This window comes from Myotis nattereri (assembly GCF_964212035.1).
Source record: "Myotis nattereri genome assembly, chromosome: 1".
Classification (NCBI taxonomy): domain Eukaryota; kingdom Metazoa; phylum Chordata; class Mammalia; order Chiroptera; family Vespertilionidae; genus Myotis; species Myotis nattereri.
The window spans coordinates 227,929,027-227,941,057 of record NC_138075.1 but is presented as its reverse complement, the minus strand read 5'-3'; the positions used below and the strand labels follow the sequence as shown (position 1 = coordinate 227,941,057).

Genomic DNA, 12,031 nt, shown 5'->3' with positions numbered 1-12,031 from the left:
AGGACGATGCACAGGCTGGAGTGACCAGTGGGTGGATGGGAAAATGTCAGCATGGCCTGCCCTCTCGTGGAATCATCGGTCAGGCTCATTCATTCATTCATTCATTCATTTGTCAGAGATGAGCGTTTACAATCAGAGGTTGCTTGGGGGGCCTAGGATGGGGACAGGGAGCGTCAGGTGCTCTCAGCCTGATGTATTATTTCCTGGGAGGAGGTGCCCCTGTTCCTGGACACATCTCCCCGCGGGCCGGGGGTCTCCCCTGGGCCTTTTGAAGGGCCATGGCCAGTTATAAGCTTCCACTCCCTCCTAAGGCGACCGAATCTGCAGACCCGTCTTGCTTCATTTTACAATTCAGCTCTCCAAGAATACCCCCACTTTCATGGCCTGGGACGCCTCACTGTTCCCCCCACAAACCACAAAACCCGGCTCTGCCACTTCATCCCACAAACGTTGACTGAGCTCACCGGAGCTGGTCTTCCTCGGGCGGGGGCGGGCCGGGGGCGGGGCTGGGCCAGCAGCATGTCCTCTGGCCACAGCCCGCGGGAGGAGAGGCGGTGAGCAGCCAGGAAGCTGCCGTGCGGACTCCTCCCGCCCCGCCCGCTCTGCCTCTTCCCTCCTCCTCCTGGGAACGTCCCGCTCTCCTCTGGGGGTCAGTCAGCAAGACCCAGACACGGGCGGGCAGAAGTGGAGGCTCATCTTAAAATTCCGCAGCGAGACCCAGAGCCCTACACGCCCCTCAAACCAGCAGCCCAGGCTGGGCCTCTAGGGGTCCAGGCAAATCTTTTCCCTTTAGCGCCTGCCTTTCAGGAAGTTTAGAATATTCCCCAAAAATGTATGTGGCGGGGCGGGGCCTTAAGGCGAGCCCTGATCTGCCTGGACTGCCTCTCTTGTGGGGCAGTTAGCAGACCTCCGTTCTCATTTGGTTCTGACAAAACCCTGCGAGGAAGTGTTAGCACCTCCACCTGCAGGCGGAGAGGGCGGGGCGGGCGGGGGGCACCTGACCTGGCCAGTGAGCGGCAGGGCAGGTGCCCCTGCGCAGGCCTGGCCCGGCCTCCCCCGCGCTGGTCTGTGGGCAGGAAGCAGGGGGGGACTCTGCCTGCCGGCCCTGCCCTGTCGGGTCGTAGTCACCGTATAGCTCCGTGGGTCATGCAGGATAACCGCGGGATGTCTCTTCTTCCAGACCAGCCGCCACCCGGCCCTGGAGCAGGAGACGCCGGCGGCTGTGACAGGTCAGTGCAGCTCAGGTAGGACCAGCCCTGGGCTCTGACCTGCCGGGGGTAGCGGGCAGGAAAACACCCATGTCCAGTGCAGACCAGGAGGAACCGAGCTGCTCCCCCTCCCTTCCCTACGCACTCTGCCTCCCCGCTTCACGACTTAGGAGAACAGATTAGAAAAATGCTGCCGAGGCAACATGGCCCCGTGCCTCAGCCCGCAGTTTCCCTTGTTCACCTGAAAATGAAACGCCTTTCAAAGCGAGAGGCAACGGGCGTGTGTGTGTGTGTGTGTGTGTGTGTGTGTGTGTGTGTGATGGACAGGATAGGAGAGCAACTGAAACGCTAACAATGGGTGCTTACAAAGGTGGTCACGTGGGTGCTTTTTTGTTCTGCTGTTTTTACTGTTAACAAGGAAAGTAAGCTGCTGCCTGGCCAGACAGCAGGTCCTGGTGTCAGTGCGGTGTGCTCCCAGCTGAGGCGTGGGGCGCTGAGGGTTTCCTTGGGGTTATGTTCCTAGGAGGTGCTCATTAAACACGCGGAGGAAGTGTGGGTGGTGCTACCTTCAGGTAACTGAGTTCCGCTTGAGACCAGCTCAGGGAGCGTTCTTATTACTAGGTTCTGTTCTTACCAGCTGGGTGATCTTGGATGAGTTAATTGACCTCTCTGAGCCCCAGACGCTGATCTTCAAAAGGCGGGTAATGTGACCTTTCTTGGGAGTGTCTAGTGCAGGCGTGGGCGAACTTTTTGACTCGAGGGCCACAATGGGTTCTTAAACTGGACCGGAGGGCCGGAACAAAAGCATGGATGGAGTGTTTGTGTGAACTAATACATGTTGACACTGCTGCTGGCGAAGGAGCGGAGGGGAGAGCAAGAGAACCCTCCGCTCTTTCGGCTCCGCGGGCCGGATAGAACAGCCGAACGGGCCGGATCCAGCCCGCGGGCCGTAGTTTGCCCACGGCTGGTCTAGTGCCTGAGCCAAGAGGAGGGATTTGTCCTCAGGTTTTAGCAGATCTGTTTTCACAGTTGGAGGGGCATGGATTTTGGTGGTCCTGCTTTTGCCACGCATTTGTGTAAGTCTCCTTCCTTGTCTGGGCTCAGCTTCCTCAACCTTAAAAGAAGGAAGTGGGGCGGCTGGTTTGGCTCAGTGGTTGAGTGTTGACTTAGGATCCAAGAGGTCACCGGTTCGATTCCCGGTCAGGGCACATACCCGGGTTGTGGGCTCGATCCCCAGTAGGGGGTATAGAGGGTGTGCAGGAGGCAGCCAATCAATGGTTCTTTCTCATCGATGTTTCTATTCTCTATCCTCCCTTCTCGTTCTCTAAAATCAATAAAATACATATTTTAAATAAACAAAGGAAGGAAGGAAGAAAGGAAGGAGAAAGAAAGAAGCAAGGAAGAAGGAAGGAAGAAGGAAGGAAGAAGGAAGGGAGGAAGAAGGGAGGAAGGAAGGAAGGAAGGAGGAAGGAAGAAGGAAGGAAGAAGGAAGGAAGAAGGGTACTAGATTGACTGAGTCACTTACTCTTTCCGTGTTGCTGGGAGGCTGCTGTGCACTCCCAGGCAGGTGTCGTTTATAAAGATGAGCCGGTCCCAGTGCAGAAGGGCCCGCGGCCAGGCAGGGAAGGCGAGGCAGGGAAGGCGAGGCAGGGGAAGGCGAGGCAGGGGAAGGGGAGGCAGGGGAAGGGGAGGCAGGGGAAGGCAGTGTTTAGGCTGCCCACGACCACGACAGAACCATCAGAGGCATATGGAGGAGGCACTTGGAGCGTCCCAGGCCCTGAGAGGTCTGGGTCATGGGCGTGGGGCTCAGGGACTTGCTGACTTTGTGGACTTCTGGCTGAGGCTTGACCGAGACCGTTCTCTTCCAGCTCAAAACTCTCTCCTGAACCCTGAAGTGGACAGCGCCCTCCCAAGACCGTGGCGTCCTGAGCCCTGGCCCGTGACTGAGGCGGAGTGGCCAGCACTGACAGCGCGACTGGATCCTCTGGAGGTGAGAGGATGTTCTTAAATACACTTTCCATGGGAGGTGTAGCACACACACAGAGGAGGGCACAACGCGTCCGTGTGCAGCTCCGTGAACATCTTAGTGCGCCACACCCCTGCGAAGGCAACCCGAGGAAAAGAAGGAGAAAATGGCCAACGCCACGAAGACTGGTTTCCTTTCATCACCTCTTTCTATTGTCTGTGTTTTTATTGGTTTGAGAGAGGAAGGAAGAGGGAGAGAGAGATAGAAGCATCAATGAGAGAGAATCATCGATCGGCTGCTTCCTACATGCCCCCTACTGGGGATCCTGACCACAACGCTGGGGCACGGGCCCTGACTGGGAATAGAACCGTGACCTCTTGGTGCACGGGACAATGCTCAACCACTGCGCTACACTTGCCGGGCTCATTTGCATTTCTAACTAAATCATGTGTTTTGTGTCTGGTTATTTTTCAGCGAGTGCTGGACATTGTGTGTGAAAACTTGTGCAAAAATCGTAATCTGAGGTTGAGCTTGAGATTGTCTTTATCCAGAGAGGATTCCTGTAGCTTCTGACAGGCAGCTGGGCCCGTGCAGACCATGCCTCACATCGGCTGCTTCAGTACTTGGGGGGTCTGCTTCCTTTCTTGCCCCCGCTTATTCCTAGGGCATAGCCTTTCAGGATCCTAGGCAAAGCCTGTCGTGTTTATCAGCGTCCTTCCCCCATGGCCCCTGGAGCTCTGCTTGGCTTCCCACCGCTCAGCTGCCACCCTCACGCGCAGACCCGCCTTCACCTGCTGCGGAGGGGTCAGGCGGCCTCCAGGCCTGTGCCAGCTGTTCCTGGCTTCTCTCCTGCTTCCGGCGATCGTCCCACAAAGCCGCACAGCCCCTACCCGGAGCTCTCAGATGGTGCAAACAGCTCTTTTGTTATATTTCGTTCCGCTCTCCCCATTGTACTTCCTGGAGGTTTGGTCCAGAATGCCCTACTCGGTCAGAGCCAGAGCAGCTCTCTGTTCAGAGAAAACTGACTTGACTAATTCTGAGCTGTGGAGTCTGACTGGCCTGAGTTCAAATCCCAGCTGTGATTCAGGGGGTGCTGGGCGGGTTCCCTCATGCGCCTAACTCCCCTCACCTGGTGACCGGGGCGAATGCTGCAGCTGACAGGAGGGTGGAGTTAGGTAAGCAGGGCTGAGGATGGGTCTGGAACATGACAGAGGTACTGCCCAGCACAAGGGATGTGTCTAGTGATGACAGCTATTGTCACTAACCTGGAACCCTTTTCCCTGACTGGTGGCTATCCTTATAAATCACGTGTCTACAGGCTGATCACCCAGGCATACGACCTTCTTCCCAGCTTGGCTCGTTTTCTAGGAAAATTACCTCTGACATTTGACCTTTGACCTGTACTATCTCGGGCAGGTAGAAGGCAAAAAAAGGAACAGCACCTGCAAACTTGGAGGGGCGAGGAGGGGTGAATTACAGGGGGAGGAGGGGGGCGCTGCCAGCATCAAACGTGGCTGCCGCGTGCAGTGCGAGGTGCAGACGGGAGGCTCAGAGGCCACAGGGATGCTGCTGCTAAGAACAGAATGAGAAAGGGCCTCCCCCCTCATTTCCTGAGTGCTCCCCGGTGCCAGGCCTGTGTGTGCGATGCGTGAGCTCACACAGGATTCACCTGGGCCACCACGTGGCTCTCATCACTAGCTCGACATGACCTGGGAGAAGGGGGAGCACAGGGAGGTGGGTCGCCGACCCAGGTCACACGGAGAGTACGAGGCAGAGCTGGGGTTCCCCCTGGGGCACCTGGCTCTGGAGTGGCGCTCTGGTCATCAGGTGGCCTGACGGTGCTGGCCGTCACTGGTGGGGGATGGGAGATAGGAGAGGTCCGGCCTGCCCCCCTGGATGCTCCAATCCGGAGTTCCCTGAGGGGGACTCTAAACGTCTCCTCCAGGGGATCCTGCCGGCAACCCCCTGGCAAGCCTGTGAGGGAGCAGTCAGAGCGGGAATGAAAGAAGCGGGTGAACCCAGGAGCGTGTTAACCCTCCTGGCGCCAAGCTTCTCACTGGACATCACGGATGGAAACTCTTCCTTCATTGGACTTGGTTTCAAGCCCACAGGACACTCCCGCTTCTTCGTAGTTCAGTGGCAGGTGTCCACGTGGGCCCTTTGCCTCCATCCCATGTTCACAGAGAACCTGGCCGACAGGCAGCGTCAGAAAGGCCTCATCGGGTGAACAGTTAGAGGGGGAGGGGCCTGTTGGGCTGTTTCTCTGGACGACCATCCAGGAGCCTCATTCTCACGGCCACACCGCACGCCCCGCAGCCCTGGCTCTGTCCGCTGTGATGGGCGTGGAGGACGGGCTCTGGGCGGGACAGCCCGATTGCAGGCTGGATTCGTGGGCAAGAGCTTCCTGCGGTGAAACCCAGTTTGTTAAGTAACGACACCAGGGGAGTGGAGGCCTCTAAGCAAAACGAGGTCATAGTTGAAGGGCAGTGACTACCTTTGTCACATGTCACCATCGTTGTATGGCTGAGCTTAGAGAGAAAGAAAGGAAGGCGGCGGAGCCTGAAAACATACAAAAAGATCCTGGAAGGGCTGGCAAGCTTTTGATGATTGAGTGAATGTTGCTCTCCCACCGAAGACCCTTCATCCATCCCCGTGGGCAACAGCAGACCGTAGCGGCGAATAGCGCGGGCTGGGGGGCCATGCAGCCTGGGTTCAAAACCTCGATCTGCCTCCTTGGTAGCTGTGTGGCCTTGGGCAAGTCACTTCACCTCTCTGAGCCTCTGTTTCTTCATCTGGGTAACTGGATAATATTACTTACCTCTTCTGGTTAAAGAGCAAACGACACATATGCATAAATTGCTTAGGACGACGTCTGGCACGTCGTAAGAGCTCAGCAAATGTTCACTGTCATGGGTTGAACCATATGAAATTGCTGATGTTATACCACCCTCTCCCTATAAACTCAGGGTTTCAGATGGTTTAAATTAGTATTATTATTGCAAGACTAGAGGCCCTGTGCACTGATTCGTGCACTGGTGGGGGGGTGTGACCCGCAGGGGTCAGCCCACTGTGGGAACGCTGCTCATCCCGGTCAGCCAAGCGGCTGTGGGCCTGCCCTCTGAGCGGCTGCTCCCCCTGTGGGAGCGCACTGACCACCAGCTCCTGAGTCGAGCACCTGCCCCCTGGTGGTCAGTGCACATCATAGTGACTGGTTGTTCTGCTGTTCGGTCGCTGGGCTTTTATAAATATAGGTAAAGTTCAGACTCCTTAAGTGGTGGTTGACATTCTATGTACACATTGTTCTGTGTAGAATGACTTCAGTTTTTAGAGGGTAACAGAATCCCGCCCCCAAACCCGCTCAGACACCACTCCTCCAGCAGGCCTCCCCTCCTGAGTGTGCAATCAGGTTCCCTCCTGGGAGCGCCACGGCACCTGTGGCCTCCCTCCCAGCCCCGTGGGAGGGACTGGGCCAGGTGAGGTGCACAGGGGGTGCTCCTTGGTCACCAGTCCCTCCTCCCTGCTCTGCCTTTCTCAGGCAGCTTCCCCTGACACGGGAGGGTGCTGAGCAGGAAACCCTGCTCACTGCTCACTGCCTCCTGGGACCATGGGGCGGTGGGGGGAGGGTGGGGGTGTTGCTCCATTCTGCCTATATCACTGGTGGCCACACCTCTCAGAGGCCTGAGCGGGGGGCATACGTAGGACTCATTACCGAGCGCAGCGGGCCCGCCTGTCATTAGCAGGTAAGGCACTGGGTGAGTGGGAGATGCTGAGTGTGAAGGGCTCACATGCGTGTAATAGCTGCGGGTGGAGATTAGAGAGTCCGGGGCTCTGAAGTCAGGGGGCTGGGACTTGCACATGGAGCCAGCCACCTCTGAGCTCCCAGAGTTTAGGTGAGCAATGGGGAGTCTCTGAAACAGGTAACCGTTTCCTCATCTGTAACTGAGGCCCGATGCTGGCCTGCTGGGAGGACTGAATGAGAGCATGTGAAATGGCACATTGGCGAGAACCCCAGACAGGGCTGGGCTGGGCAGGGCTGGGCAGGGCTGGGCAAGGCTGGGCAAGGCTGGGCAGGGCTGGGCAGGGCAGGGAAGGGCAGGAGGTTGGCGTCTGGGAGGCAGTGGCTCCCTCCTGATGGGAAGGTCACTACCTCTTGTCACTGGGAACAGGGAAGGTTGCGGAGGATCCGCTCCATGGGGCTGCCCACCAGGTGTCTGGGCAGCACCCCCTGGATGACATGGGGTGCGAGCCCCCCACCTCCTCTGGCTCCCCTGAGACCGCGGGGGTGGTGTGGGCCTCAGTGAACTTACCAGAAGGACGTGAGCTCAGGCGTGAGGAGTGTTTGGGGTCAGGCACGGAAAGTGCCTGGTACATGGTAGCTGTCCTTGCCACTTTCCCTTGGGAAAGGGGGGATCGAGGGCCACAGGGAGCAGACCTTTCATGATGCTTCCGCCTCCAGCCTCCCCAGCCTCCGGGGCAGACGCCTGATCCTGGACCTCTCCCGGCTGTGACCACTGAGGCACCGGGACTCCCAGCACAGCGTCTGCAGGAGAGAGGCGGGGTGTTCTGCGCTGCCCCCCAGGCCGCCGGCCCCCCGCCCTCCGAGCTGCGGAGCCCCGCCCGGATCTTGGCCTTCCACCGGGAGCTCGGCCGGAGTGTCCGCGGCTGCCCCCGGCTCACCGAGTCTCCGCTGGAGCTGGAGCCCTCGCCGCTGCTCCGGCCGCCCCGCGGGCTGTGAGTGTGGGATGCGGAGCCCTCCGAGGCACCGTGAGAGATCGCAGCCTCGGAGCCCAGCTCGGCGGCCAGTGGTCCTGCCTGGGCAGCCTGTGGTGGTTGTCAGAGCTCGAGGGGAGCCCCGGATGGGCCTTGCAAATGCGGAGCAGCTTGGCTTTGGCAAACGCAGGGCAGCAAAGGGGGTGCTGACTGGACCCAAACCCACCCAGTGACTGGCCCGGGGCCTCCGTCTGGGCCTGACTCTGTCCCCCCGGAGGCAGACTTGGCAATGTCCAGAGACGTTTGTGTTGTCACAACCAGGAGGCTGCTCCTGGCATCTCATGGGAAGAAGCCAAAGATGCTGCTGAGTATCCCACAATGCACGGCGGCCCCCGGACAGAGCAGCCTTGCCCGTGTGTCGGCAGAGCTGGGCCGGGAGGCCCTGGGCTGGTCTCACGGCGCCTCACACCGTCCGCCCTGAGGACTTTTTGTTACTTTCCTGCCCCTGGGACCCCTCCCCCAGATTGCAAAAGATTTTTGTCTACCAGATGAAAGGCTTGATTGAAGTAATTCTATATTTTACATTTTAAAACAATAAAAACCCATCAGTACTTTCTAATCAGTCATTCCTTCAGCGTTGGCGGACACCCAGCATTTGCCGGGCAGCGTGGTGCGAGGAGGAGCGAGGTGAGTCCACGTTGGTCCCTGTCCCAGGAAGAGGCACATGCAGACACATCACGGGCAGTCAGTCGGACGTGAATGCGACAGGATGAGTGCTGAAGGGCAGGGCCGGTTCTGCCTGGCTCCAGGAAGGCATGGCTGGCTGGGCAAGGCCCCGAGGCCCAGTGAGGTGTTCAACACCTGGGCGAGGGGGGAAGGGTGTCACAGCAGAGGGAACAGCATGTGCAAAGGCTCTGGGGCATGCCATGCAGCCCTGGGTGTGCTGCTGGTGGAGGAGTGTGCACAGCAGCTCCCTGCTGAGCCAGCTGCAAGGGGTCGCTGCCTCACCCCCACCCAGCACCCCTGCCTTCGCCTATACCTGGGGGTGGAAGAAGAACCCCCATCCTGAGGGTAGGCTGCCCGGAAAGAGAATCCAGGGAGCTTGGGCCATACCTGCCCAGACCCTCCCCCGGGCTCATCAACCAGAGACCTGGTCTCTCTCCCTTGGAGCGGGCTGGGAAGGGCTGGAGGGAAGGGTCAGTTATCTGCCCATTCTGTTCCTTCCTGGATGCCGGGGCCATGTTGGGTCAAGGAGGCACCAGGACAAGAAACTGAGGGCTCCCCCCCAACCCCCGGCAGTAGGCAAAACACACAGAATTTGAATGAATGTATTTTAACTTTTTATGTTGCAATGAAGTGCAGAGTTCCACACACCCTCCCCCAGCTTCCCCGATGTTAACGTATTTGGTACCTAACCGTAGTACCATACGATAAGCAAGGTGATGGAGTGAGCGTCAGCCCGCTGAGCTGCCAGCCTCTCACGGAGCCTGCAGGGCCCTGGGATCCCGCCCATGGGCATCATGTCCATCCACATCTCTGGATTGATGGGCCCGTGGACCCTCCCATCCATTTGTTCAAGAGACAGCGGGCCTGGCTCTGTGCTTTAAGCTGCACTGGCTTGTCTCATCCTTCCTAAGATGTGAGGTCCTGTACATGTTCCCATTTTACAGATGAGAAACTGAGGCCCAGAGCTGAACTGGCCCGAGGTCACACAGAGAGGGCATTCCGTCACTGCTCTCAAGGACGGCGGGCCAGGCAGAGGGGACAGGAGGGCAAGAGCTGAGAGGCAGGGCCCCGGTGTGGTGACCGTGTGGCTGGAGCAGAGGGCGGATGGGCTGAAGTGGGTGTCGGTCAGATCCCTGCAGCTGAAGGCCAGTGCCACCGGGGCTGCGTCCTGCAGATCTGCACTCCCGGTGGAAGAAGTAGGCGGAATGTCTTTCCCGTGTCCAGCAGGAATGTCTTTGTGTCTGGAAACGCTTTCTCTGGATGCCGTGGATGCCGGCCTTCCCCATGCAGGGGTGGCAAGTTGTACTTGAAGATACATTGACACCACCCACAGCTAAGGATCGGCACCGCGCCTCCACCCAAACCCTCAGACTCACCCTGTCGGCTGAATCCTGTTATTCTCAACATTTTCCACCAAGAAAGCTGAGGCACGGAGGGGCAGAGCCACTTGCTGGAGGTCACACAGCTGGAGGTCATGGGGCTGGAGGTCACACAGCTGGAGGTCACACAGCTGGATGTCATGCGGCTGGAGGTCACGCAGCTGGAGGTCACACAGCTGGAGGTCACACAGCTGGAGGTCACACAGCTGGATGTCATGCAGCTGGAGGTCACACAGCTGGAGGTCATGCAGCTGGAGGTCACACAGCTGGAGGTCACACAGCTGGAGGTCACGCAGCTGGAGGTCACACAGCTGGAGGTCACACAGCTGGAGGTCATACAGCTGGAGGTCACACAACTGGATGTCATGCAGCTGTAAGTCACACAGCTGGAGGTCACACAGCTGGAGGTCACACAGCTGGAGGTCATGCAGCTGTAAGTCACACAGCTGGAGGTCATGCAGCTGTAAGTCACACAGCTGGAGGTCACACAGCTGGAGGTCACACAGCTGGAGGTCACACAGCTGAAGGTCATACAGCTGGATGTCATGCGGCTGGAGGTCACACAGCTGGAGGTCACACAGCTGGAGGTCACACAGCTGGAGGTCATACAGCTGGAGGTCATGCAGCTGGAGGTCACGTGGCTGGAGGTCACACAGCTGGATGTCACGCAGCTGGAGGGCATGCAGCTGGAGGACCCAGCCCATACAGACTAGCTCAGCCTCTCCTCGCCACTTCTATCCCGCTGCCTTCTAAAAGGGTCAGATGAAGCAGGAAGCAGCAGAAATGAGCATTCTTTCAGATAAACCAACTGGGATTGGCAGGACTTGGGAGCCGCCCCACCAGCCCCTCCCAAAGGGCCAGGGCAGGTACCCTCAGTTCCACGGGAAGATCTTTCAGGAGAGGCGGGCGGAGGCAAAGGACCAGAAACCCCAGAGGGGCTCACTCAGGTGTGAGCTGTGAGCTGTGTGCGGGAGGGTCAGGGGCCAGCCTCAGCCCTGGGCCGAGCGCCTGTTACTTTAAGTATTACGTTCACGGAGAACCGCTCTCAGCGTGGCTGTGTGACCACACGCGGAGCCCCTACCAGCGCCTCTTCAGCCCTCAGCACTGCCCCCCTCGGAGCCCCCCCCCCCGACCTCCGGCCACCAGCACTCCGCACCTTCCTAACCCCGCGCCCCGAGTGATGCTTTTCCATTCAGTTTTTCAAACGTCGCACACAGCGACGCAACAACGGCAGCTCTCACATTGTCCAGGCCTCTTCTCAGTTATCAGCTCCGATACCAAGTCGCTCTCACAGCCACCCCAGCAGGGGGCACCCCCACTTTACGGATTAGAAAGCGGAGACAGAGAGGTGTGGCGAGGAGAGCGGGGACCCACGCCCACCGGCCTCCCAGCGTCAGAGGCAAAGCCGGAGGGGCACTCGCCTGGGCGGGCCCTGGCCACGGCCACTCAGGCCCGGCGAGGTGGGACGCCGTGATGATGTCATTCCGCTGTCACTGGAGGAAACCACGCCTTCGGGGTCTGGGCTCGGACCCACGGCTGGAGAACGGCGGGGCTGGAGGCGAAGGCAGGTCTCCGAGCCCAGGGCCCACTCCATCCTCTGCTCGGAAGGGCAGGCCTGGGTCCAGCCGGCCGCTGTGTGGGGCCGTCTGCCCAGTTTCCTCTGCCCTGGCCCCTGCCCACCGACCCCTGGAGGAGATGAGGGCCGGGGTCTGCCCCGGGCACAGTGCCCGCCCACAGCACAGCCCAGAGCCTGTTTCTTCCTGAGGGCCCCGCTGGCCATGCCCGCCCTCTTCCCCACTTCGCCCTCCGTGGCTCGGCCCAAACGCCTCCTCTCTGCTTCCTTGGCCTCTGAACTGCCCAGGGCTTCCGCAGCCTTCTCCCCGGCGGGCAGATCCCAGCGCCCCTGCACTGAGGCCACGCAGCCCACGCACCTGCGGGATGAAACACAGACGGCCCCTCGTTGGGGTCAGGGAGCAAACACCTACTCGCTGACCGCCCCCCCCCCCCGGATGTCTGGCCTGTGGGCTTCAAACCACACCCCG

The 12,031-nt window shown here is 59.3% G+C and overlaps 1 protein-coding gene across 1 annotated transcript in view; it reads left to right on the top strand.

The window, feature by feature from the left end:
- LOC308512729 (uncharacterized protein C4orf50) overlaps positions 1-8,497 on the top strand; it is a 40,012-nt gene extending 31,515 nt beyond the window's left edge. The window contains exons 11-13 of the mRNA XM_081082348.1: positions 1,181-1,229; positions 3,077-3,198; positions 7,631-8,497. Coding sequence (XP_080938474.1) covers positions 1,181-1,229; positions 3,077-3,198; positions 7,631-7,909 — 450 coding nt within the window. The 3' untranslated portion in view covers positions 7,910-8,497. The remainder of the gene's footprint in view (positions 1-1,180; positions 1,230-3,076; positions 3,199-7,630) is intronic.
- The last annotated feature ends 3,534 nt before the right edge of the window (positions 8,498-12,031 follow it).